Source organism: Takifugu flavidus, chromosome 11, assembly GCF_003711565.1.
Source record: "Takifugu flavidus isolate HTHZ2018 chromosome 11, ASM371156v2, whole genome shotgun sequence".
In the NCBI taxonomy this organism is placed as follows: Eukaryota; Metazoa; Chordata; class Actinopteri; order Tetraodontiformes; family Tetraodontidae; genus Takifugu; species Takifugu flavidus.
In genome coordinates this window covers 7728736-7755356 of record NC_079530.1, presented here as the reverse complement: position 1 = coordinate 7755356, position 26621 = coordinate 7728736, and the positions used below count along the sequence as shown (strand labels likewise).

General features: G+C 41.3%; 5 protein-coding genes and 1 non-coding gene across 11 annotated transcripts in view; 3 read left to right on the top strand and 3 right to left on the bottom strand.

Moving 5' to 3' along the window:
* Nucleotides 1-1206: 1206 nt before the first annotated feature.
* Nucleotides 1207-5918, top strand: LOC130534241 (solute carrier family 22 member 7-like). Its single transcript, XM_057048270.1, has 10 exons — nt 1207-2622; nt 2945-3048; nt 3162-3316; nt 3397-3565; nt 3704-3824; nt 4028-4137; nt 4238-4452; nt 4524-4632; nt 4794-5000; nt 5105-5918. The coding sequence occupies exons 1-10, from the start codon at nt 2236-2238 to the stop codon at nt 5187-5189; spliced, it is 1662 nt and encodes a 553-aa protein (XP_056904250.1). The 5' UTR covers nt 1207-2235; the 3' UTR covers nt 5190-5918.
* A 3679-nt stretch (nt 5919-9597) lies between these two features.
* On the top strand, nt 9598-16308 carry LOC130533420 (high-affinity choline transporter 1-like). Of its 2 annotated transcripts, XM_057046794.1 has the most exons (8): nt 9599-9915; nt 10550-10663; nt 12254-12409; nt 12813-12961; nt 13391-13534; nt 14316-14469; nt 14555-14772; nt 14921-16308. In XM_057046794.1, the coding sequence occupies exons 1-8, from the start codon at nt 9732-9734 to the stop codon at nt 15461-15463; spliced, it is 1662 nt and encodes a 553-aa protein (XP_056902774.1). In that variant the 5' UTR covers nt 9599-9731; the 3' UTR covers nt 15464-16308. The 2 variants fall into 2 exon arrangements, with proteins under 2 accessions (XP_056902775.1, XP_056902774.1); XM_057046795.1 differs by lacking the exon at nt 10550-10663 and having other exon boundaries at nt 9598-9915.
* Nucleotides 16309-17568: 1260 nt separating this feature from the next.
* LOC130533423 (cytochrome c oxidase assembly protein COX20, mitochondrial) lies at nt 17569-19116 on the bottom strand. The gene is made up of 4 exons (XM_057046803.1): nt 18957-19116; nt 18424-18538; nt 18242-18305; nt 17569-18089 (listed from the first exon to the last, which is right to left on the bottom strand). Exons 1-4 carry the CDS (start codon nt 18987-18989, stop codon nt 17945-17947), a joined length of 357 nt encoding a protein of 118 aa, XP_056902783.1. The 5' UTR covers nt 18990-19116; the 3' UTR covers nt 17569-17944.
* A 1160-nt stretch (nt 19117-20276) lies between these two features.
* Nucleotides 20277-20348, bottom strand: trnae-uuc (transfer RNA glutamic acid (anticodon UUC)). The gene has a single exon. It is a non-coding gene; the product is annotated as a tRNA-Glu (tRNA).
* Nucleotides 20349-20541: 193 nt separating this feature from the next.
* lhb (luteinizing hormone subunit beta) lies at nt 20542-21670 on the top strand. 2 transcript variants are annotated; one of them, XM_057046801.1, is made up of 4 exons: nt 20542-20663; nt 20756-20850; nt 21010-21131; nt 21346-21670. In XM_057046801.1, the coding sequence occupies exons 2-4, from the start codon at nt 20757-20759 to the stop codon at nt 21583-21585; spliced, it is 456 nt and encodes a 151-aa protein (XP_056902781.1). In that variant the 5' UTR covers nt 20542-20663; nt 20756; the 3' UTR covers nt 21586-21670. The 2 variants fall into 2 exon arrangements, with proteins under 2 accessions (XP_056902781.1, XP_056902782.1); XM_057046802.1 differs by having other exon boundaries at nt 20554-20663; nt 21013-21131.
* A 225-nt stretch (nt 21671-21895) lies between these two features.
* The window catches only part of nckap1 (NCK-associated protein 1), a 19771-nt gene continuing 15045 nt past the window's right edge, over nt 21896-26621 (bottom strand). For all 4 annotated transcript variants that reach the window (XM_057046790.1, XM_057046791.1, XM_057046792.1 and 1 more), the window contains 6 exons: nt 26161-26241; nt 25979-26072; nt 25733-25849; nt 24678-24787; nt 24394-24483; nt 21896-24054 (listed from right to left, as the gene is read on the bottom strand). In XM_057046790.1, the coding sequence (XP_056902770.1) occupies nt 23938-24054; nt 24394-24483; nt 24678-24787; nt 25733-25849; nt 25979-26072; nt 26161-26241 (609 nt within the window). In that variant the 3' untranslated portion in view covers nt 21896-23937. The remainder of the gene's footprint in view (nt 24055-24393; nt 24484-24677; nt 24788-25732; nt 25850-25978; nt 26073-26160; nt 26242-26621) is intronic.

Here is a 26621-nt window from a genome sequence, read left to right as displayed (position 1 = left end):
CGCTGGGGCAAACTGCCATTCACAAGAACAATCCCCAACCTTTACAAGACGGTCAAGATAATTCCAAATGAGGGCTCAACCAGAACCAGACTTCAGCACAACAATAGACATCTTACATCATATGTTGCAGAATCCCATTGTCCTGAGGTTTCTCTTTTTCTGGGGGAATTCATCCAGAAATACAGATCTTCACGATGCAGCTCACAATTGCGTCTCAGCAATTGTTCAGACCTAGGAAGCATGAAGACAATGAGCTTATGCAATAATCACCCATCGCTGTTTGATGCCCCCTGTGATCAGTAAAACAACAAAAAACGTGTCTTAGGCACCATACACCACCAGGTTACAGGCAGACCCGAGGAAAGTGACCTGTGACCTGACTTGATGTCAGAGAACTGCTCACTCTTTGATTTGATGGCAGAAAGGAGCGTTAACGTGAGAGGAGCTGTGAAATAGCACAAAAGCTTCATGCTAACTATACCTTTTTTGTTATTTTAGACTGAATGTCCCACACATACATGTGTGGTCTTTGTCCCACATTTGGTGAATTGGAATCTAGTTACCCTACATGTGACACAAATATGTCTCAAAGATGAAAAAATAAAATAAAATCAATCATTTTCTAGAAAATGAGGTTGGGAGTCCCAAATTGTGCATCATTTTTTACTCTAGTACCTTCAAACAGAGGAAACAGTGTCATGAGTAGTGGTTTCACTGAACATTGCCGCTCTCTTCAGTTTTACACTGTGGTTTTGCTCTTCTCTAGTTCAGCCTAGCGTTGACCCCAGGGAGCACTTCCTGTGTTGTGGGGAAGACAGACAGATGGCAGGGACATCTCTCTCTCTGCGTGCATGCGTGCGTGTGTGCGTGTGTGCGTGCGTGTGTGTGTGTGTGTGTGTTTAAGTGAAAGCCACTGCTGACAGAGCGGGCTCTTTAGCTTCCGGAGGGTAAACATCAGCTTTCAGCTTTCTCGTGAGAATGTTTCTCACTTACTGTAACAGCTTGTGTGTGTGTGTGTGTGTGTGTGTGTGTGTGTGTGTGTGTGTGTGTGTGTGTGTAAGTAAATGCCCTGGTAAATGGTTCCAAAATGATCCAACTGTATAATATCAAGCTGATGACTTCTCCATTCCTGCTGCGGTCAGATTCGAGTTTGATCCAAATATCATATATAATATCATATATAATATCATAGGCGATTATGATCTTCAGCCCAGTTGTATCGATGCTGGGCCCTTCGGCGCTCACTCACTCACCTGTTGGCCTCTGCTGCCCCCTGGCGTCCCTCAGCACACATACAGCACCCTCCCAGACTGAGGTTGTAGCTATTGAGCCTTTGTTGTAAAGCCGACAATGAACAATTGATGTCTAGGCTGGGATCATGACAGGGAGAGGAGAGGGAGTGAGGAAAGTGATTCCATGCAAGAATGTGAACCTCTGACTGGAAATTGAATGGAAGTGGAAAAAGTGTGTCCTGATCGCTTGTGATGCTGGGGCATGACGTCAAACAAAGATCTCATGAGGATGTTTCCCTTTAGTGTTGGGAAGCAGGACCAACTGCCTCCAGAGGCTGATTAGACATCAATATATGAGCATTTCATGTGTTCACTATGTTTATTGAGGTTTTTTTTTTCTTTTTTGCATTACAATAACCATTTAAAAGCAACAAAAACTATCAAACAGGAGGATGGAGGGACAGGAATGGATGGTTATGCCATGTAACAAAAGTAAAGAATTTTCATCCAAATATTCTCACATGACTCTGCAGTGATAGATGATAGAGATACCTGAAAATGATGCGAATTCTGGAGAGTGGCAGATCCTTTCTTTCATTACTATGGTTGCAACCGCTCAGTCAGGAGGAAACCAGCTGGTTTCATGTATGAAATTTCGATTATGCTGCTAAATCTCAGCATAAAATTAACTTTGTCTGGAAATATTATAGGTTTCAGCTGAATGTGTAAACCATTGTTGATTAATTTTACAGCGTCCAAAGGTTTTCCAGGGTTGAAGGGTCATATTGTTTGACAGCAAACGCTGGTGTAGTCGAGAAGACACCGGTCTAGTTCAGACACACATGCAGGCGACACGCAGCTGTTTTTATTTGTGAAAATATTTAAATCATTTATTTACAGTTGGGTTTTTTTTCCATCTTGACCCACATTTTTAATTGGATTTGTTTAGGTTTGTTTTTTTTGCAATCTACTCTGAGTCTTGTTTTCGGTTGCGACGAGCACAATGAAAATGAAGTTTGACAATATCCTGGAGGAGGTCAACGGTTTGGGGCCTTTCCAAATCACTCTTTTGGTCCTGTTCTGCATTCCTCGCATCGTTCTGCCCTGTCATTTTCTCCTGAACAACTTCATCGCAGTGCTGCCGCCACACCACTGTGACTTCAGCTCGCTGGACAGCGGAAGCCACTTCAGGAATTTGACGCAGGAGCAGCGGTTAACCGTCAGCATACCAGTCGGGGAGAATGGGGGTCCAGCTGCCTGCAAGATGTTTGCAGCGCCCCAGTTTCAACTTTTAGCCAACAGCTCCAACAGCACCAAGCTGCAGACACTTCCTTGTCCGAGTGGATGGATCTACGACAACTCCACTTTCACTTCTTCTATGGTAATGGAGGTACAGGACCTAATTTTCTTTCTTGAAAGTAATATTTACAACAGCTAAACACTCAGGATCTTCAGATCTGGAAGATGTTGGTCACACTTGTCAGGCTTTATATGTTATTAAATTGGTGTTTGAGGTTGGTTTGGTCACATCTGCATGAGAGGAAATTATTTGAGCCTCCACAAAATGGGAGCATTAAGCTCACACAGCCAACCCGAAAAGTTTTTTTCATCATAAAGTTACTGCTGACAGTTTAGTCCATTTCTGTGTTCTATAAATTTCATAGTTATGCATATCAGGGACTTATTTTCTGGCAAATCTGCTCTTTCTTCAGTGGGACTTGGTCTGTGACAGAAAAAGCCTGGCTAACATGACAGCCACCACCTTCTTTATTGGAGTGATGCTCGGGGCCATTGTATTTGGCTACCTCTCTGATAAGTATGTGGTTTCCATGGTAACGGAACAGCTCACATGATGTAAATTCTACAGATTCTCATCCAAATTTCCCTCCGATTGTTTTTGTATTTGTGCATTTCCTTCCTTACATCCAGGTACGGGAGGAAAAGCACTCTTCTGGTGTCGTACATCCTGACCACCGTGTTTGGCTTTGCCAGCGCATTCGCCAATTCCTACATAATGTTTTCGGTTCTGCGGTTCTTCACCGGCTTCTCTCTGACAGGAATCAGCCTCATCTGCATCGTGTTATGCAAGTTGAAAATGATTTCACTCCAAAAACTATTTCCAAATGTTGTAATTCCGACCTTTTTTGCTCTGACTGCCCTGCAGGTGTTGAATGGGCCGACACGCCTCATCGCTCGTTTATGGGTGTGATCGGCAGCCTGTCCTGGTCTTTAGGCAACATGCTGCTGGCTGCATTTGCCTACATGGTTAATGACTGGAGGATGCTCATCCTCACAGTTACAAGCCCACTTGGACTTGCAATATTAACATGGTGGTAAGAGAAACTAAACTTACAATCTGTACTTTGCTGGAAACCGCAGAAACATCCACACGTCTTCAACCGTATTTAAAAATCCTTTGTTTTCACCGACTTTTGAGTGGAGTCTGTCATCTGATCTGAATTTAACCGCAGGTGGATTCCTGAGTCTGCACGGTGGCTGTTAGCCAACGGTAAAGTTGAAAGAGCCCAGTTTTACCTAAGGAAGTGTGCCAAATTCAACAAGAGACAGGTGTCATCTAAATTTGAATTGGAGGTAAGTGAGCGCTTGAACGCCACAGGGGATCCTTTCATCAGGTCCAAGAACAGTGAGATGCTGAGGCACTGCACGTGAAGGTCAGCGTGGCAGTGGAAATTTCAGCTTATTTGATTGTGCCCACACCTGACTGACTAGAAAATGGTCAGTGTAGTGGAGAAAAGGGAGACTAATAGTCCTAATATTTGTTGTGATCTGTACAGACACTCTCCAACATAAAAGTGCTTGGAAAGCAGGACAAAAACTACAGTTATCTTGATTTAATCAAGACCCCGGAATTGAGAAAGAGGACTCTGCTGACTGGGATCATGTGGTAGGTGTCCATGCAAAGATACATAATGTTTACGGTATATTTTTAAGTCATTGATACTGAAAGTCACAGTATTTTTCTAACATCTGCAGTTGTTCTGCAGGTATGGCGTTTCACTGACCTACTATGGCATCAGCATGAACATCACTGGATTTGGCTTGAACGTGTACCTCACCCAGTTCATCTACGCTGCCATTGAAGTGCCCGCCAAGCTGATGGTCTACTTCTTACTCCGGGTCATAGGACGAAGGACCTGTCAAGCCACAACGCTGCTGGTCACAGGAACCTGCATTGCCATAAACATCTTCCTTTCAAAAGGTTGAAAATCAGCTCTCGAATCTAAATTGTTATTGAACTTCCCCCTCGGTCACCCTTGATGTTTCTTATAGATCTCTGGCACCTGCGCGCTGTTATCACCACAATCGGAAAAGGCTTCTCCGAGGCCGCCTTCACAACTGTCATACTGTACACGGCAGAGCTTTACCCCACGGTCATCAGGTCACTAGCTCCCGTTACATTTCTACATCCTGCAGAATGGCACGGTCACAATCATATTTAAAGTATATTCAGTAGAAAATGTCTGTTGAGACCACACTGCAAAAAAAGACAGTAAATGTGACCCGACAGGAGTTCACAATGTTCTCTTTTGGTCTGACCAGACAAAATGCTTTGGGCTACAACAATTTCATGAGTCGCCTTGGAGTCTCCATGGCTCCGCTCGTCTTGCTGCTGGAGGACCTGTGGACTCTTCTTCCTCAGGTCATCATCTGCTTTGTAGCCATCCTTTGTGGGCTTTCATGTCTGCTGCTTCCAGAGACGAGAAATGCGACGCTGCCAGAGTCAATCGATGACGTTGAAAGGCTGAGGTTGGTCGATCCTGGCATAAGACTAATCTGACACTGGTTCAAATACCGGTACATTAACGTTCAACAATATTGTAAAAACAATATGGTTTTGGTTTTCATTTCAGTAGAAACAGCAGCTCCTCCAACCCTGTGGATTTTGCTGAATGTGAAGCAAAAGATGCCAAAAGTGAAGAAAATGATCATTCTTAAAAGTCACTTTATCGTAGAGGCTCTTTTCTGACGGACTAAAAATATAACACAAGGTTTGAGACATCTGAGCGAACATTAGGATCAACAGGCGCAGAGATGCTGAGCAAAAGGTTTCCAGGTCCTCTTGCAGTCTCCACAGCATCGATATAAAGGAAGAGGGCGAGAACTGAGAAACCCGTGACGTCCAGAACACCAAAAGAACTTCAGCCTCCGTGGCACTTCATACACTCCACCAGAAGATGGCGCGTTTGAGCTCTAAGCAACAAGAGACGCAGTCAAATACAACAAAAGAAAAAAAAAACCCACTGAATAACGTCACTGTTTTTAATAAATAACTCCACTGACGAGATATGGGACAAGCTCATCTTCAGACAATGGCGGCGGGTCATTACAATCCCTTGTAATGCGCTGAATCAATTCCGCCGATTTTACTGTTCTTTCTCAAGGTGGCGAACCTGTGCAACAAAGTCTACCTTGTCTCGGTCCATTTTCTCATGTGTTTGTTTATCTCTGTGAACATTTAAAAACCCTTGTCCGTTAAAATGGTGACCGCAGACCAGAATGCATTGCGAGATATCGTGCCCCATCGAGCCCTATTCTGTCATAAGTTAGAAATAAATTTATAAATAAAGTCACAAAACTCTGGTGAACTTTAGTGACATGTTACGTGGTATGTTATTCTAGTTTCATTTTTATTGCATAATGGATTAAAATAATCTTACTACTTGAGCCTTTGTATTTTCTGACTTGAAGATGATAAAGATATGTGAATCAAGCTTTTTACACTGAACTGAAATTGAATTCTTCAAAGAAATTACTGGATTCAGTTTTTCAGTTTTTATCATAGGTTGCTTTATAAACAAAGCCCCTTGACCTTTATCTGATGGAGGGTCAATATCCCTCCAAAATCCAGCTCTTCCTTGTTCCATGATCAACATTTCCTATAAATTTCTTTCAAATCCACTCTTATTTTTCAGAGTTATTTTGCCAACAGTTGGATAAACGCTTGTTATCGCATAACCTCCTTAGTGGGGGTAATAGTTTCCACCATCATGCACATCCGGGACTCATCTGGTGTGTTCCCCATCGACAGGAATAGTTCTGAGACAATGCTGAGAGTTCTGTCCGACATCTTACTGAGAGCAGCAGGAGTCAACGTGAAAAGATATGATGTTCCTGTAATTTCAAACGTGTGGCGAGAGTAGCCCCCTGACTGATCCCATGTCCCGGTTTGTTTTACAGTTTATTATGAAATCTTTTCCGATGATTGACTCAGATACTAATTTCCCTGTGGTATCCAGAGAACGTGCTGTGCTTCTGTCTTGAACCTCACAGCAGGAAGGGGAAAATGTTTCATGGTAAATTTGAGAAAATAATTGTGCAAAAATCAGCATATATGTATAGACTTCAGTGACAGGTTTAGTTGTATATCAGGATTTGACAAAGTAGGACAGTAAAATCATGGACAGGTCTTTAGACAGACAAAAATCATTGCAGTCAGTCACAATTCTAATTAGTTATTGAACAGCACGAAGAGATCAAAGCGGAGGTCTGAATAACATGTCAAGACAGGAGTATTGGGCATGTTAACATATGCTGAGGTACCCCCCCCCCCCCCAAAAAAAACAAACATTTCCATATAATTTTGATAGGCCTTTTTGCGTTAAACTCAAAGAAAAAATGACTGCCATAATGTAGATTAGCTTTTGTGAAATAGCTGCTCTGTTAAAGTATTTAAATCAGCATGAAATTCCTTTATTTGTCCCACAGTAGGGAAGTTTGAGCTATTACCACAAACATGGATGAAAATATAAAACAATACAAGCATTCAGAGCAGCAATAAAAGAAGCAGGCAGCATTCACAGGCCATTGAAATGTTCTACAAGAAAAAAAATAGCTACAAAGGAATGATAAATATAACTGTACACACCACAGATGAGGGTGGAGGTTAAAACTAAGATTTAAAGGGGTAATATTGTTATACAGTATTTCAGTTTGATTTATTTCAGTTTTGGGGACTCGGCTGATATGCCGAATTTCGCTTCTACCACAATATTGGCAGGATTTGTGCCATGTGAAGTGCTTGATCCGCCCTGACGGGCTTGAATTTGCACCATCACATGTGTTTACTATAACTTGAAACTAGTGCAACGTACCTACATTGAAATGTAAAAGATCAAAGAAAGCTTCAGTTTAGATCCCTCAAAAGAGCATTGACTGAAAACAATATATTATTACAAGTATCTTATATCACAATAGGCCTGCCTTCTATACTGCCATCATTTAATGCAATCCCAGTCGGCAATTATAGCAAGAATACAATGTATGACATAGAACACAGACCCTTTACGGTAATAATCTCAGCATAAAATTGTTTAAAGGTTTTACACTTCAAAACTTTTTAAAGGGGTTTTTGGCTCTTTCTTGTCTGTCTCACGACAAAATTGTAGCTATACAAAAAGATACAAATGTAAAATTGTAACTTGGATGTTGGTTTCAAGCAGTTTTTGGGCAGCCAATAAGGGCGCTTATAACACTGCAATAACAACGCTGATAGTTTATGTTTCTATTCAGTTTTGAAAATGTTTTGAACAATGTGTCTGCGAAGGTTCTCACATCCTGGTAGGTAAATCACAGCAACTGGACTTTGAGTTCAATGAAGACATCTCACCTCTCATCCAAGAGGCTTCATCAGTTCTGACAGTTAGGGAGTTCCAGATACTCGTATTTCAGATAATATCTGGAATACTTATACTTATATTCCAGATACTAACTATTGGGAACTCCTTAACAGTCAGAACTGATGAAGCCACTTGGATGAGAGGTAAAATATCTTCATGGAACTCAAACAGTTCAGTTGCTGTGATTCAACTACCAGAATATGTTGAACAATGCTCCAATACTTGACCAACAGACTTTCCATTCAAAAATCAATTCTGGTTGTAACATGTAACTTTTGTTACATGTTATGTGTTTACATTTCATTTTTATTTTATAGTCTGTGGTATAGAATAAGCATACCTGTCAGGCCTGTATATCTTATGATTTATGACAGTGGTGCAACAAAGTCGGCACCTATTATATAATAAATAATGCTACTGTGCATATTGACATCTGAGGGCTGAGTGGACTCAACGTGCTGCTCTTTTCTATGTTTGTAACCACATTTTCATTTCTTTATTGACATGTTAACATCTAAAATGTCCAAACCAATAGTAGTAGTTTTCACTTTCATGCACATCCGTTCAGCAACGACAGGAATAGTTCTGATCCTCTGCTGAGAGAATTGTCGAACATCTAACTGAGACCAGTCAGTGACAGTAGTTGCGATGTTCCTGTTGGAAAAACATAAAAAATAAAAATAAAATGACCATAACATGTGGCGAGAGTATCCCCCTGACCAATCCCATGCCCTGTTATAGCGAAATCTTTTTTGGTGATGGCCTCAGACACACATTTCCCTGCTGTATCCAGGGAACATGCTGTCTTAGGTCACACAGAAGTCAGGGGAAAATGTTTTACGACGAATTTGAGAACCCATTTGTACAAAAAGCCGCAAAAGTAGTTTTCAGTGACCAATGTTGCATACGAGGATTTGACAAAGTAGGGCAGTAAATTAATGGACAGGTCTCATTTTAGTCAGACAGAAATCATTGCAGTCAGTCACAATTCTAATTAGTTATTGAGCAGCATGAAGAGATTAAAGCAGCAGTCTGATTAAATCAGTGGAACAAGTCATGACACCATGTGTGATTTCAATGTATTAAAGATGGGCCTTCTGGTAATAAACGTAAAGAAAACATTTGCCATAACGTAGATATTATTATTATTTATAACATCTTGTGAAAAGTACTGAAACCAACTTTAGAAAAGACGGTGAATTTCTCTTTGCAGTGTAACACCAGCACTGGGACACTTAAAGATATAAAAAGAACCACGCACCCATGCAGAGCAGCAATAAAGAGTTTAACATGTCTACAAGAAGTAAGACTAGATACAAAATAATACAACTGTACGCAAAGGGGGGAAACCAAACGTTACAGTTTGATAACATTACATTGTTTATTGATTGTGGCCATATCTGTATAGGCAGATGGATGTTCTATTAATAAGCGTGGTATTTATGAGTCAGATGGGTGTATTGTTGCACAAGCAATCTTCCTTCATTTCTGATTATGTATAGATTTTAAACAAATAATCTGTGTGTGTGCGTGTGTGTGTGTGCGTGTGTGTGCGTGCGTGTGTGCGCGTGTGTCTGTCTGTCTGTCTGTCTGTCTGTCTGTCTGTGTTTTAGAGAATTTTGATAGGTCAGAATTTTGAGCGAAATTCTCAGATAGCCTATGATTTTTCTGCAAATGTGGGCTTCCATACCTCACATGCGGGTCACACTTTATGCGTAGGCTGACGTGCGTTTATCCGTTGCAGTTCCAGGCGCCTCCGCTGTGATCCAGCTCCGCTCCCTCTCTGCGCGCACAGGCACATGCACGCTGCACCATCCAGGCTGCTAACCGCGCTCTTCATCCGGACAACCACCGCTCCATCATGGCTCTCAACATCCCCGGAGTGACTGTTATGATCTTATTCTACCTGCTGGTCCTCGGGATCGGCATCTGGGCCTCCATCAAGTCCAAGAAGGAAGCCAAAAAGGGCAACGGGAACAAGACGGAGATGGCGCTTCTGGGCAACCGGGGCATCAGCCTTGTGATCGGCATCTTCACCATGACAGGCGAGTGTAGCTGCAGCACTGGAACGGGACAATAGGCTCGTCCTTCCTCACTGTTTATGTCACATATAATATAGGTACACACAGGTCAATGGTATCTGTGTATTCCTATAATCACGGCTGAAATGCGTTTTCTCTAGCAGGATTTCAAAATGATGGACGAGCGGGTCACACTTTCCCCTAACGTGACTCATTATGACAATAAGTACAAATATTAAAAGCATTGGCATCTCCCGTTTTTATGGCGTATTACAATAAGAATGAATTTATCATAAAACAACCTGAGAGTTGTGGCCCAGCTACTCTATATGGGCTCCATAATTAATTAATGGAGTTTCACGTTTTATAAAAGAAGAAATCAGGAAAGATATATGTCCTGTAGGTGCTTTATTGATATGTAGTGGAGTGGGTAATATGCATAAAATGTGTCTGACTAGAAATGTGTGTGATGTTTGTGGAGATTTTGGATTAAACACAACTGGTTTTACCTCATTGTGCTTAATTACACCTTCCTAACTACTTCACAACTTGGGGTGGAACCTCCAGATGCAGGAGAGTGGTAAATATAGGAGAAGAGGCTATTTGGAGCATGAGCGTGTTTCTGATGCAGCCTTTTGTGTGTGTTTGCGTGTTTCAGCGACGTGGGTTGGAGGTGGTTTTATTGTGGGCACAGCGGAGGCAGTGTACAACCCTTCCATGGGACTCACCTGGGCTGTGATGCCAATCACAGCAACCATGTGTTTTGTCATTGGTAAGACTGTCTGCTTTTAGCAATAAATAGACGAGGGCGATGTATTAATCAATGGCGTGAATCAAAATAAGATGAGAGGAAGAGCTAAATTTGTCTTCTCCACCCTTCACAATAATACCTGACAGCACTGAGGCCCACGTGATATCAACTGAAGTCAGAAGTTGCGCAGTACTGTTCGGGTTTGGATCGAGAAATCAGCCAGGAGAAGCTGAAACCTTGCATTTTCCTGTCTCTCTTATGTCCTCTTAAACGGTCTGTGGTTTACCAGACCTTTACATCAGCAGGCTCTATGGCAGTTTCGTTGAGGGTTTACTTTCCAGTATTAAAATGGGGGGGGGGGGGGGGGGTGCAGAAAGAGGATGCAGCTAAATGCACCAAACAAACTGAGCTTTTCTATGTGGGAAACAATGACATGACTGCGGCTAGCATTAGCATTTACTAGAGGAGACTAACATGACTCACAGCACAAAGACAAGATCAAATCAGCACAGGAGCTGCACATAATGTGTGAGTGGGAGAAGAGCCAACTATTGCAGATTGCGGGTTGTGTGTTTGAGTCTTTGGCGTCTGTACGTAGCTGGACAAATGTTCTCATTTGACCTGGCTTGAGTCGAGTTCTACATTTTCTGTGCAACCATTCGGCAGCTGCTACAGGATGATTACAATGCTAGTTTGGTTTTACAGTATATAGCTCAACTGTGAAATTCAGTGGCTGAATAGTTGTGTGTGTTGTGTGCACGTAAGATGTTACTTACTGTAAGCTGAAGTTAATCTGTTGCTTTCAGGTTTTTTTCTTGCAACTGGGACAACTTGCACTCAGTTGCGTCAGCATAAAATATAATTCAGGGGGGGAAGCAAAACAATATAGAGCTGTGGCAACAGCAAATTTAGGGGGGAAAGAATTTCTCCGATTTGCTTCTATCGCACGCTTTGCTCGGTTCTTTCTTTGGAATGTAGCTCAAGCCGTCGTGCTGCTTTCAGCATGTTCGGTGGATATGGGTACATAAGGAACAGCTGACCGCCCGCCTGTTAAGAGGATAAGCAAAGACGGCACACGCTGAGAAGAGGCAATGAATGTCACCAATTTTAAAAGAGTCAATGTAAGGATTTTCCGCTGGATTTACACTTCCAGTAATACCGACACACTCCAAGTCAACTGCATTAATTATTTATTCCAATGCATTACTCTTAATCTCCCTCCGAACATGTGATAGTGACAACTTCAGTGGAAATAGAAGTTGTGTAACAGCCAATTGCCTTAGGTTTGAGTATTATAGGAGAAAATAACCCAACACATTTATCACATGAAACTCAAGTGAGGAAAGATTGTCTCTTTCCACTTTAAGCACGATGCTACATGCAGACTTTGGGTCTGTTGTTTTAGGTCTTTGTCATTAAATATGGATTTGATGTATTTATTTTATGACATTGATCACTTTTCATAGGGTTTTCACAAAAGGGTACAAAAGGGTATTTAAGCTGTGTTCAGAATCAGAATTGACTTTATTAAAACGTATGTTCACATGTCAGTAAAGGATTAAATACAATGACACTGGGTCTAAATCTCTCTCTCCTCATCTCATCACTGAGGTGGCCTGTTCTTCGCCGAGCCCATGAGGAACAATAAATACGTGACCATGATGGATCCTTTCCAGATCAAATATGGAAAAGTGGCAACAGCAGCCCTGTCTGTGGCTTCGCTCATATCAGAGATTATGTGGGTGACCGGAACACTCATAGGATTAGGTAAGAATGTTTCCGTGGGAGGGTGTGATGCATGTGACGCTTGCGCCTTGACCATGACAGTATAGCAGCTGTTCCGGCAGGTATGGCGTGAAATAACTCCGTTGGCAGATCAGCGCAACCATATGAGTGTAGAAAGACAGCCATGTGCGCCCCCACAAACAAACTACATTGAACTTTCTTCTGTCGTTTGCATTAAACAGATCATAATCTCGAAAGGTTGGTTTGAGCTTAGCGACGCATGTTTGCATACAGCAGTTTAATGTGCGAGAATTAGATTAGTGAAAATCAGTGAAAGATCATACTGTTAAGATTGAATTAGATCAGTGGACAAATAGTAAACATGACTTTATATAATCAGTGTGGGAATATTTTGAGTTTCTAACCCAGTTTTTGGACATAACAGGCGTAACTATGAGTGTGATCCTGGATTTCTCCTACACTGTGAGCATCTGGATTTCTGCCGCCGTGGCCATCACCTACACGCTGATGGGGGGCCTGTACTCCGTGGCGTACACTGACGTCATCCAGCTTGTCCTTATTTTCGTCAGCTTGGTGAGTTGCCCCTTCTACCGGGAGCGGACGAATTTCAGCCAAGAGCATTTGAATTGTGACATTGTGTTCGCGATAGCAGCGTCAGTGCAAACTGTACATCAGAGGGTGTCACCCTGAGGAGCTAACGCTCACAGAATATAAACAGACCATGTCCCTTTCATAGCTTAGGAATTCTCAGGTGATTGGTCAACTATATTTATGACACTGCCAAGCCGTGCTATGTGCAGAAAACAGCGTATCTGTGACAGCTGGCCGAGCTACTTCAAATGTGTAATAGCTGAGCTAAACATTTCTTCTCAACTGCGTCATTTTAACTTATACTTGAGCTGTAACTTCAAAACTACAAGCGTGGCCAATTCACAAATGGATCAAAACCTCCTCGTCTGCATTCAGAGCCACAGTTGGGCAAAAGTCTTTGTTTTTCCGTAGTGGCTGTGTGTGCCCTTCTCCCTGATGAACCCCGCCGTGATGGACATCACCGAGACAGCTTACAACAACACTTTCCAGTCCCCCTGGTTAGGCACTGTGGACGCAGACAGGGCCTGGTGGTGGATTGATAACTTTCTAATTCTGGTAAGAACTCATTTCCATTTTATTAACCCCCCCTCCTCCCCGTAAAGGCCCCCGTTCGACGCGCCACTTATATAAGCACGCCTTGCTTTCTATTCATAATGGCGAAAACACGCAGAGCCCGTCGGATCATGGCGACCTGTTGGTCACCTTGTCACTCCGGCTGTTGTGTGGCTCAGCTGATCGCATGAAAATAAAATGCGCCTGGATGTGAGCCAAGCCCGTTAAACAGGCTGCTGTGCACCCTGTTGAAGCTGTCTGCTTTGTCAGTGATCTCTTAAACACAATCTCTTTTGGCCACGGCAGAATCCTGACGACGTACCACGGGGCAGGACACGCAGTGCACCAGGTCATACGTCGACGCCCGCTACACTTGTGGGAAAGAACAATGTGTCAGTTATGAGTTCCTGCAGGCGCCACATAATACTGTTAGTTTAAGATTTACCTCTGGTTTCTGAGCCGAGAGAACACTGCACTGCTGTTTGTGTTGGCCGAAGAGGATCCAATCATACTGTTAAATGCGCTGCCAAAGTTTTTGGACCGGTTGCATAAATGTTTATTTCTCCGCTTGAAGTAGACAGGAAAAAAATACATTAAAAAATATTCCATAACCGCAATTAAATGAGAACGCTTCGGAGAAAAAGATGATACTTGTATGACCCCGATCTGGTAGCGTTCCTGAGAACCCTTTATGGATTTTTAGACGGAGAGATTGCTCTAAATGCTTCGGCTGCACACTTTGGGGAGCCTCCTCGCACCTTCAGCCTTTGTCTCATCCCTCCAGGGTTTGGGGAACTTGGGTCTGCAGAACTTCCATCAGCGGACACTGTCAGCCGCCTCCTCCTCCACGGCTAAGATCACCTGCTTTGCCGCCGCCTTCATCGTTCCCACATTGGGCATCCCTCCGATACTCCTTGGGGCAGCGGCTGCATCGACGAGTACGGTTCAGGAACAGAAATCAGACTTTACAGCTGGAAATGGCAGGCAAAATAAATTAAAAAGCATTTTATTTGATCTTCTCAGATTGGAACTTGACTTCTTATGGTTCTCCGTCCCCATTTGTGCGAGGGGAGACCGGACTCATCCTGCCCATCGTCTTGCAGCACCTCACCCCGACCTACATCTCCATCATCGGGATCGGGGCGGTGGCAGCGGCCGTGATGTCGTCCACCGACTCGGCTTTGCTGTCCGCGGCCTCCATCTTCACCTCCAACATCTACAAGAGCATCCTGAGAGTGCAGGTGAGGGACAGAAGACGCCTTAGTGCCTCGAAAACCTAGAATCATGGGTTGGGAGGGATCATCTAAAGAGAGTCCAGCTTAGGAAGTGACCTCACCAGGCTGCACTTACAAAAACATTAATTATACCGGTTTGCCTCCCTCGTTCTAGGCATCAGATCAGGAGATCCAGTGGGTGATCCGGATCTCCGTGGTAATCATGGGCTTGGCTGGTACATCTCTCACCTTTCTGGATAACAGCGTCCTGATGATCTGGATGCTTCGTGCTGACCTCACTTATACCCTCATGTTGCCTCAGCTGGTCTGCGTCCTTTTCTTTAAGATCTCCAATGGTTATGGAGCTGTTTTGGGCTGCACTTTAGGCATGCTGCTGCGGGTGCTGTGTGGAGAGCCTCTTCTCAGAATACCGCCTATTATCCAATTTCCAGGATGCAGGATGGTAAATGGCGTTTACGTCCAGCATGCCCCAATCAGGACCATCTGCATGCTGTCCACCGTGGTGTTCGTCCTGCTGTTCTCGTATTTAGCCTCGTTTCTCTTCAACCGTGGCCTGATTCCAGAGAAACTGGATGTTTTCAAAGTGAAAGCTCAGTCCTCAACGAAATCGGAAACTGTTGCCAAAGACGTTAAAGACTTTGAAGAGCAAAATATGAACAATGAAGTATACGAACCTATGTTAGAATCAACGTGCTAAGAATTATTTGGTGGCTCACACTAATGTGTTTTTTTTTTTTTACATTCAAACACCAGAGACAATAAACCTTGGACCTTTGTTAAACGTTTCTGGTAGTGATCAAAAGGGTGGATGGATTAAAGTAGAAATGAATGATTCAATGACCGGCATTGAATGCTACGACAAAAATACAGCTATAAATGCAAAAGAGGCCAAAGGCCAGAAGAGGAGTAAGACCCAGGAAGTCCTAGTCCACCATGTATGTAATCCTGTGTGTCGCACAAATGGGTCTCGTGCCAAGTTGTAAAAGTTTCGTAGACTGCAAAGATCTTACGGCGTCTGCAACCATTGGACATAGAATAAACTGTAACCTAGTTAAGTTAATCTAATCACAAACAATAGCCATCGAGCAACTGCCATGTATTATATGCAATAAATGAAATAACATAACAGTGTTCAAATATAAACTCATGCAAGATCATATCTGTGCCTTTTATCTCTGGTTTAGGAGACAAAATGTCTGTAAGTGAAGGGGCAGAAAAAATAGTTTTTAGTGTCATTTTCATTAGGCTGAAGATTGGCCTTATAAATTAGAAACAAATATGCACAGTGTGTTAGGGCTTTCTTTAATAGTGCACTGCTTCCTAAATATCTGAATATTTTTATACAGTATACGATGGGGATTGCCTTTATACTATTTGATGTTGCAATGTCCATATTTGTGGTGAATCGTGTGTTTTTTTAATTGGTTATGTTTTTACAGTGGTTCCTGTCTGTTCATTTCAAAGATACACAGGATCATATCTTCATGGAATTAAATGTATACAGTGGCCAGAAATTAAAATATTGATGTATATATACACCTATATATGCATTTGTACCTCAGGTCTGTTACATATTTATGTTAAAACCTCAAGTCTTAATTAATTAAAAACAGATCTAGAAGCACATAAAAACACAAAACAGAGTCCTGACAAGTCATAATTAAAAAAATAAATAAATCAAATCCACTAAAATAAGAGGTATATTTATTACGGTCAGGTGTGCACATGGTCATTGGAGATAATTAGAATTGAAGTGTTTATGATAAGTGAAATAGGAAGAGAGGCCCACACACACTGCCTTTCAAGCATTTCAGAGAATTTCCTATGTTAGAAGACAATGTTTAAAAGTAAAAACATCTTACAGCCAGTTTCTCCTTCTCTTCAAATAAGAGGTCATAATTTTGCACAGTAGCTACTGATCTATGATCTGCTTAACTACTACAATAAAAAACATTTAACTCATTATAAGTTGGCTGGCTAAGTGTCCTTGGAACAAAGCCTGACAAATAAAAATAGAATAAACTGCTCTCTGCTGGTTGATTAGGCTCAGGCCTTTGTGGCATGCTGAAGCAGTGCTGTGTGTTTGGTTTGCCCCCTCGTGTATCTCAGTCCAAGTAAAACAGTGTCCTATCAGTGTTGCATTACATGAGAAGACGTCCCACTACTGTCGGCATGCCAACAGCTCTGGAGTATCCTATAATAAGACCGCGCAAGAGAGGCGTAATCTACGCAGGCTGATTCCTCTGTCATTTAATGGATGGTCAAGTTGAAACGGTGATCTGTTGCTTTATTTTACCATCTTTCCAAGAGGGTTCCTGTATTTTATGCTCTGTGGTGAAGAGAAGCCACAGATCAAATGTGCAAAAATCATTAAAAGGAGGAAGTATCTGTGGATTAACTCCAGGATAAATCAAAAAAGGAGAAAAGGTCAAAAATACAGAAAGGCTAATGACATAGGTGATGCAGTACCCACCGGGGTAGACTGGCCTCAAGGTGACACTCTTTTGCTACACTTACAGAAGAGAGAAGCACCCTTTTTTATTTCCCATCCAAGGATTTTCAGAAGGAAGATGTGCCAATGTGTCACTGTCTCCCCATTTCGTAGCGTGATTCACAAGATTGACACTCCAAGCAGAATCGTTCCTCCCTACCACATCTATTGGCACATGGGGACTTGACAGGAACATCCAGTCTGTACTCTAGCAACTCCACCTCTGCTTAAAAGGCTCAGTGTCAAAGCCACTTTACCAAAAATGCACACATGCTTTTCACATTTGAGAAATCCAACACAGCATTTAAGGCTAGTTTTTTAAAGCTTTTTTATTCAGATCATAAAATGTTTGAATTCCCTTTAATCAGCTTATGTTTCTCTTCTGTACTTTGGTACTTCCAGTTCTGATTTATTTCTCTGGTGACTCATCTCTGACCCCATTACCAGACAATCAACTTTTTGCACCACCTGCTGGACAGTAGTGCCAGTATCGTTCCAGAAAATCCAACATTAAACACTTATTAAGACGTCAAACAATACATTCATACATAGATTTCTTTTCCACTCAGCTCCCGAGTTGTCAATAATAGAGAGTTTTTTCTTTAATGCAAAAGCATCGTATCGTCTTTGTAGGAGCTTGTTGGGTTCTTCTAACCAAATTAGATAATGTAGTTTCTATGCTGGAGGTCATGAGGCAGTTGATGGTTTCTCTTCTTGTGGTTTCATTGTGGGATCAAGCTGAGTTCCTTCATACACAACCTTGTTTTTGATCCCATCTTGGATCAGCCTTTGCTGGACACGAAGTTTAGCATTGTTCATCCTACAGTAAAACCTGGAGTGGGAGACACATGGCGAGCATCACCAAAAAATGCAACTGGACATAAATCTGTGGTGCAAGCGTTTTGTTGAAAAAGCTGATTGACAAATTTGCTTTCATTTGAGGATTAAAAGCAAAGACCGAAACTTAAACAATGTAGGACCTACCAGGATCCGAGTGTGGTCAGCATAAAGCCTGCAAATCCCACATCAAATGACCTCCTTACTCGGCCTGCAGACAACAGAACAGACATTTCCTTTAAAGTCTAAAACACCGTGGAAGAGAAGCTCACAATAAAATCAGCGACGTGTTCAAAGCATGCACGAACATTTCAGGAGAAAAGACTCACTAGTGGACAGAAAGTGAAGAAGACCAATAGCTATTGATCCTCCAGCTCCATGCAGGATGGCATCCCTGGCACATGGAGTGTTCTTGACATCCAGGATACCCAGGAGCCTGAAACCCTGAGTAACAATGAAAGATAAATAGGAGCTAGCGGTTTTCTTTGCTTATTTAATCAATACTCTTTATGAAAAACAAATACATCATGTAGTGAAAAATTCACAATGAAAAGATGCTTTTAAGTGATATTATCGAATCCCAAGTCATTACTGCGCTGTCTATGTTTACTCACTATGTGTAAAGTATATTTTGTATGTTAAAATGAATTTAATACTATATATTAAAATATATGTTTACTATCCGGATGGTGTTTCTAGAGTTTAATGATGAGATGTCTGCCTAAAATATTAATGATAGCTGTCGTTTGGGTACATATGGCGATGTTTTTGACCTTCTCACGCATGTTAGTGTATCGCTAGCTTAGAAATGATATATTTGGGATCTGGGATAAATTTGTATCAGAAAATAGAAAATACTCACTTGGTTCTTGGTCTCCTCTCCGCTCTCTGTCATTGCCCAGCTCGATAGTTCTCTGTATAAAGAATAAATTCAGTTCATCCTAGAATTGAATAACCAAACAGTGTTTTCTTTTCGTAACCCGGACTACGTTTAACGCATGCGCGGAGTTTTGCTACCGGTTCCGTCCATTATTAATCACCGAAAGAACACAATGTCTTGAGTATAGTTCCGGAGTACATAGTGTACGTGTTTTTTAATATATTTAAAAAAATAATTATTTGAAATATTAGTTCTCCTTCAATATGAATGCGATATTCGGACTATTCCTTTGTTTCTTCCTCAAAACAAATCTTTTTATTTAATTTTATAGATTGTTAGTTTTATTCTTTTATGTCAATCCCAGGACATTTTGTTAAAAATGAACGAAAGGTTAGCTAAAGCCTGTAAGACTTTACAGACTTTCTTTCAGATTTAAAAATCCAAGGAAACATAAATTGATATCTAATTTGTATATTTCTTCCCTAAAGATTTTCCCCAAGTAAACAGAAATGAACTGATTGTTTTTACAAAGATTGGAATTTCTATTATTATGCTACCACATGAATGCCAGTGTTTTAATTGTAATAAATATACAAAAAGTCAACCTAGGATGCATTGTTGTACTTCGACATTCTGTGCTAATCATTACCTCTATGTTGCGTCCCAGAAAGGATGTGGTTTGAGTAAATGTGGTTGAATTTTTGGAGACTAGTTGGTGTGCCATTACATTAAAAAAAAGAAAAAAAAAGGGAAACACTCAATGTCAAGATGAACGACATAAGCCAATTTATACAGTTCACATGTCACAGTGATCTCGCTTTGATAAATAGGATTATTTCACCGGTAACAAGATATCAGGTACCGGAGGTCTTCATAGTCAACATCTCTTGACTCGAAAGTCAGTTTTGGTGCGTCTGTGTGAGGAAGTGACCCGTAAATTTATAAAGTCAATAATATATCAATTTAAATCCAATAATAAATAAATCCAATAATTTCTTTTTTTATTAGTGGGTGATATTCGTTGATATTAGTTTATTTTTGCCAGTCACTATTTAAAACTGATGTTATAAATATTTCGCTGTGGTTTTATTCAAAACGAAAGGCGACAATTTTGTGTGGGGGAAAAAAACAAATATGGGCCAAACAATTATGTATATTTTTTCCCAGTAACTAAAATTGCTCCTGCTATTATTACTCTTTATTATTAATATTTCAAATAGAGAACCAGTAATCTGATCTAATGAGTGGTATTTATTGTTTTTTCTGTTTTAAAATAAAGCCAGCTCGACCAAAAACATATCGTTCCCATACCGGGAGTCGAACCCGGGCCGCCTGGGTGAAAACCAGGAATCCTAACCGCTAGACCATATGGGAAATATGCGAGGTAACTACCACTTTAAGAATAAAGCGAAAATCTACTATAATCTGGGTAAGTACTTGTTATCAAAAAACAATTATCAGGATCACGAATGCTACATTGTAACATCTGCCTCAATTTATTAAGAACATTTTGACTACTCGGATGCCCCATGGAAGATGGAAAATTGTCAAAGTGTTCTTTCTCGTCTACCGAAAACAGGAAACACTCTTGACATCCAATATGGGATTTCCTCAAACCTGGCTCCTGTGTGGGCTATAAAGGCTGAGCTGCAGGCACACTTTAGCAGATTACCTGCAGGAACCAGACAGGTAAGACAGCCGATCGTTCAACAATTAAACCTCAATGTTTTATGATTTGCACGCATGCTGCAACTGTATAACTCGATGTTTTTTACTTGCAGGATGCCAGCTGTGCAAATGAGCAGAGTGATGCTGTATTTTACGCTGTGCTTCTTTCTGGCAGCTTCATCCTTCATTTCAACACTTAATGCTACAGGTAAATTCTACATGCACTTTTGACTCCCTCCCTGCTGATTATTTTTTTGAAAAAGGCTAATGCATAAAAATTGTTCCATTTACTCGCATACAAATAAATGTTCTAAAAAAGCTGACAATAAAGGCATTTGAGAAATGTGACACGCAACATCTTCATCAGCAGAAGACTTCCATCTGCCGCTGTGCCAGCCCATCAATCACATGGTGTCTCTGGAGAAAGAAGGTTGTCCCACATGTCACTTGGTGGAAACAAGCATCTGTAGCGGCCACTGCATCACCAAGGTACTGGTGATGGTCCAGGCAGGAGTGTCAGAGTTGGGCCACCGTGTTGATTGGGGGGGTGGGGGTGAGGGGTGTTTAAATAAATGGCATTAGGGACACTTTAGAGAGGGCCACAGGATGCTGCAGGCGCACAGGTGACATCATCTTTAATACTGTCAAAATATATGTTTTGTCCAAAAATGTGTATAAATGTATGCCTGTCACTCTCTTCCAGGACCCAGTCATTAAGATCCCTTTCAACAAAATCCATCAGAATGTGTGCACGTACAAAAGCGTCTACTACAAAACCTATGAGCTGCCAGGATGTCCGCCAGGAGTGGACCCGATGGTCACCTACCCCGTGGCTTTAAGTTGCCACTGCAGCCGTTGCTCTATGAACACATCCGACTGCACCTTCCAGAGCCTGCAGCCAGATTTCTGTGTGAACGACGTCCCATTCTACTACTACGCTTAAGCAAAAGAAGCATTGGACTTGTAAACAAACCACACAACCTATACTACCAAGAGCATCCACTAAATAAAGATTTTTGCATTTGCCAGTGCAATAGATTATTTCAATGCTAACTACTGTCAACATGGATTACAGTATTATTCCAAGTTTATCATTTGCCCCCCCAATCAACAGCCGCACCTTGAGATAGGGGTGCAAGCTTCCTGATAGGAGGAGAGGCAGGTCACACATTGCTCATCACCTTAGAATCGTGTGCGAATGTACCCAAACTATTTCAAAGTTTGAAAAAACAAGAAGTCAGAATAAGCAACGGTGTGGTTGGAAATCAGTTTTAAGACTTTAATCAGGGCCTGGAGCAGACAAAAACAATTTGCTTTTATAATTTCTACTGGTTTTCCCCCCAAAGGGACTGACTTATCCAAGATCAATTTTAGTAATTGCTTCACGCCAATATTAGAGAATCAATTTTCCACCCGACCTACTTTCGCAACTTTAATGTAAAGTTTATAGAATAAAAGATTCATTGTTTAAAAAAAAAAAAAACCTGCAGTTTTTCTTTGTTGCAACCAGAAAGCTTTTATGGAAGCTCCAGAAGTTCTGACACAGTGCTAAACTTTATTTTACTCTTTTCATTTAAGTTACACAGAGGAATCAGAGACAAAAAATAGAAGTTAGCAAAAAAATTAGAGCAATCGTTCCACCCAAAGTGGGAGAATGAGCCAGCGTTTCCATCTTCATGTACTAATATTGCATACCATCAACTAAATGGATGTGCTCCTGCTCTGTACAGTAAACATGCCTCTCTGCTCCTGGATGTTGACCTCACCAGTTCCAACAGTATGCAGTATGAGCCGTCAGACAGAGCCCTGGCGCTAGTGAAATATTAAGGGCTAAGGTAAAGAAATGCCTTGATGAAGGAATATACTTGACTGTCAAATGGTTTCCGTCCATCTGTGTGGAGGCCGTGTGTCCTTAAAGGCATCACAGAGCCACCATGAGAGTCTGCAGAGGAGGTCCCTTCAACAGTACGCTGCTCCACCAAGCCTCAGATTATCACATCAGTTCTGTTGAAGTTACATCCTCAGCCCTTTTTACAGAAATGTAGCGTTGATGGAAGATTCATAACAGCTTCTGTGTTGCCTTTGAGCAAGGCACCGTTCCTCTAGATTCTTCAGTGGAGTTTCTTGGTGGACAAAGCTGTAGCGTGGCAGCTGTAACAGTTAAAAAGGGATGGTTCACCATGACAAAATCACAAGTCCGTAGCATTTCTGTCAGAGATAAAGATCAGCACCTAGTGGACTTTGAATCAGAAGTGACTTTGCAGTGAGGAATATAAAGTATTGACTTGTTCTGAGGGCTTCTATGTATAACTGCAGTCATTTAGATCCAATGTAAACACCTTCTGTCACCTAAACTACTGCCGCCAGGCAGCCACCCAAAACCCAACGCTCACCCAAACGCTGCACCACTTCCAAGCCCCAATACACAATTTTTACACATTTGGCAAATCATCATTGTCATCATCATCATAAAACAAAACATTAAAACAGACGAGTTCAATTCACATCAAAGCAGAATACAGATATTATATCTTTACACACAAAAAGGTCATGTTACAACTAGCATGAAAATAAAAGGAAGAAAACATCACCATGTTATACAAATGTCTGTGTTCACTATCAAATGCTCAAAGATTAGTGTTTGTCATTTAATATCTGCTCAGAATGTCTGTAAGTGTCATGTAGTGTAAACATACATTAACAAGCAACATGTTCATTTATCAACACGGGAATCATCAGCCACCCTCTTTCAAAGCAAAGAAAAACCCTCCACACCATTTCAGAAACACCCGCTATCCCCCCCAAAAAAAGCATCCACGAGAGGTTCAGCTGGCCACCGAAAATCTCTAATCTTTACTGAAAAAGGAAATAATATTTTGGTGTCAACTATATATATATACTATATATTTATATTTTTGTTCTTTTACCAACCATACATGTTGTATTATAAGTGTTGCTATGGTTATGGTCCCTGGCAACATCATGTAAAAGTACAATAATTAAAATAAAGACACTGATTCCCTATCTTCATCCAGCTAGTATGTACTGTATTTGTGTGTCTGTATCTTTTCAATGTCAGCATCTTTAACTGCTCCATTGAATTGTGGGTATTTTATTTGCAGTGATTGAATTTGGAAAATGCCATTGACCTCATTTTTGTCTGAAAAGAGGACCCAAAGGTCTACCCAAAGGTAAAGCCAAGGTTTACTGTTAAGTCTGGATTTAGTGTTTGTTGTTAGTATTTAAAAATGTCTGTCAGCAACGAGGCTCATCTGATCACCCGCTCGCCGTGCGTCTAGGCGTTGGCACTGATGCTCTGTTTGTAGACGGCGTGATAGGCGTTTCGCAGGAGGACGTAGGGAAAACAGGACTCCAGGAGGTCCATGGTGAGGAAAGGGGACTCCTGCACAATCTGCAAAGAAATCACATGTCAATCGAGTTTGGAAACACAAAGATTAGAAGCTGAGCCTGTTTAGCTGCTGTAATGTTACCAGGAGCCAAAGTCCAGCGATCAGAGCGGATCACTCATTCTTTCAAATGTTCAGGTTTGTGGTTCTCACTACTTGAACGCTCACTGTTAGTTTGGGGGACAAAAACTGATAAACACCCCAAATAACCAAGCCAGAAATGCTGGAGGAGCCATGTTTTTCGTATTTTGTAACTGTTTGAAGGACAATTTAGTTAACTTCGATCCTTCACAGAGCGGAACCACAAAGGGAAAAGGTTATTTAAGTGATTCAGTGTCTCGCACCATGTCCAGCAGCAGATAGACAGATTCTCTGTTGCGTGTTGTCATCTTGTCCGTCTCTTGGCCGATCTTCAGCAGGCTGGAAGACGCCAACTACAAACACAAAAAGTTCCACACTCAAACATTTATCATTCACAATTCAGTTTTTAATTGTTAAGAAGGGAATTTCTAATGTTTCTGAAACATACACATGTTTTCATATAGTTACCATGTCTCTGTTTCATCTAATTCTTAAAAAAAAGGGGGGTTAATACAGTATATCAGATTGCGATTAAGGTCAATCTTACAGCGAGGAACTCTTTCAGGCGGTCCTCTATGCTCCCCTTATGGATGGTGAAAAGAGCAGCAGCAATCTGGTTGATGGCTTTGGCCAGACAGTGGATGTTGTTACAGTGGCCTGTAGGGGGCAGTAGATGCACACCGTGAACAAGACGACATAAAAACCTCAGCTCTTAATAGTTGCTTTATTTTGTGGCACCATCAGCACTGTCCAGAATTTGAAAACAGAAAAATCCATATGGGATCAAAACATGAGCTAAACAACAAGATGTGCGTATAAATGTATATAAATACACACAAAGGAATTTAAACTCCAACTGGCATGGTTACACTGGTGCTTTGCATTGGTATGTGCTGCTAGACATGTTGGCCAATATGCAGTCAGCATACCAACAATGAGGGAGCGCATTACAACTAATTATCCTTTTCAAATGCCCCTTATTATCAACAGCGCTGTTCATTTCAAGGTTGTTAAGAAGCCTTGATAACTCATCCTTGAGTGACAAAGGTTTTGATATCTTATCAAAAGTTCATTAAGCTACAACAGTGCATGTCGATTTCAAACAAAAGCAGCTGTCTTGACTGGAATATATATCTTTTTCATTTAAATACACCCTACAATGAAGGTTAAACATGTCATAGTGAGATCACTGACCTCTAAAATGAATTGTCATTTAAAAAGTGAACATAATGAAGAGGATTATAAAGTTATTGTGCATGCAAATGAACCCATGTGAGGGTACAAGCTGGGTAATATTTACATGCAGAACAGTCTCATGGCACTGATGCAATAAATTATGTTTCCTGATACATTCTACGACACTGATCAGAGGTTCAATGTCATTATGTAAAAAGAAAATTATTATATGTTACACTCACAGTAACTAATTATAAGACAGAATAACAACATTTGTACAGCAAATAATCAGTAGTTATGTGCATTTTTCACGATTGTCTGCAGCATAGAGCAGTCAACAATTCTTTGAGGCAAGCAGAATTAGGATTTAAGATACAGGTCAGACTTAAAAAATAAAACATTTCTGATAAATACAAGGGTCTTTACCTTCTATGGCGGGGCTGTATTGGGACATCACGTTGCTGGCCAGTGTCGGCAAGGAGACGGCCACGAAGACCATCAGCAGACAGGCGATCTTGTATTCCTCCTCTGGACTGATGTTCTCTGCAGAGAGACAAGTGCTTTTACACATCAGGCATGGCTTCAAACACAGAAAGCATGTTTTAAAAAAAAACCCAGAGACTGAGGGAAAAAAGAGACTTTATAATATGCATAACTGGAGAAGGTTCTCACCACTTTTTTGTGAAGAAAGAGCCACGACAAGAGCTGGGTCGATCTCGCAGGGTAATCCTGCTGCTGACGACAGCTCATAAACATTCATGGCCACCTGGAAACACAAAAAATATGCATGAGGCCACCGGATGCGCGCTGACAATGACATCATTCAAAGATGGTTTCACGTCCTTTAATGTCACCTTCATGTCTGTCTCTCTGGGAATGTGATCCTTGAAGTCCTCCACAGAACTGACCAAGAAAGGAATGTGACAGGACAACACCTGCAGGTGCCATGACAGAAATAAAGACTCTTTACTGTGTGGCGTGAACCGCAGGATTTACAGGATTAAGGATGCCTTTAGACCAACTATGATAAATATATCAGTGAATGATGGTGAATTTGGAAGCAATCTTGTATTCCATACATGTATTTATGAGGTCATTTGACAGTCAAGACTCTTCTTTTGCTCTAAACCACACCAGAGGGTTTCAAGTACCTTAAATGTGCAAGTCAACACTTCCACACTTTTACTGCTGTGCCCATTCTTCTCCAAAGTACCAGTTTAAAACCAGTCATTTACCCCTCATATCAAAGGTCAAGGTCTCCTATAATTCATCTAACTTTGATACTGAAGAATACATTTATATCCTTTAGTATTAA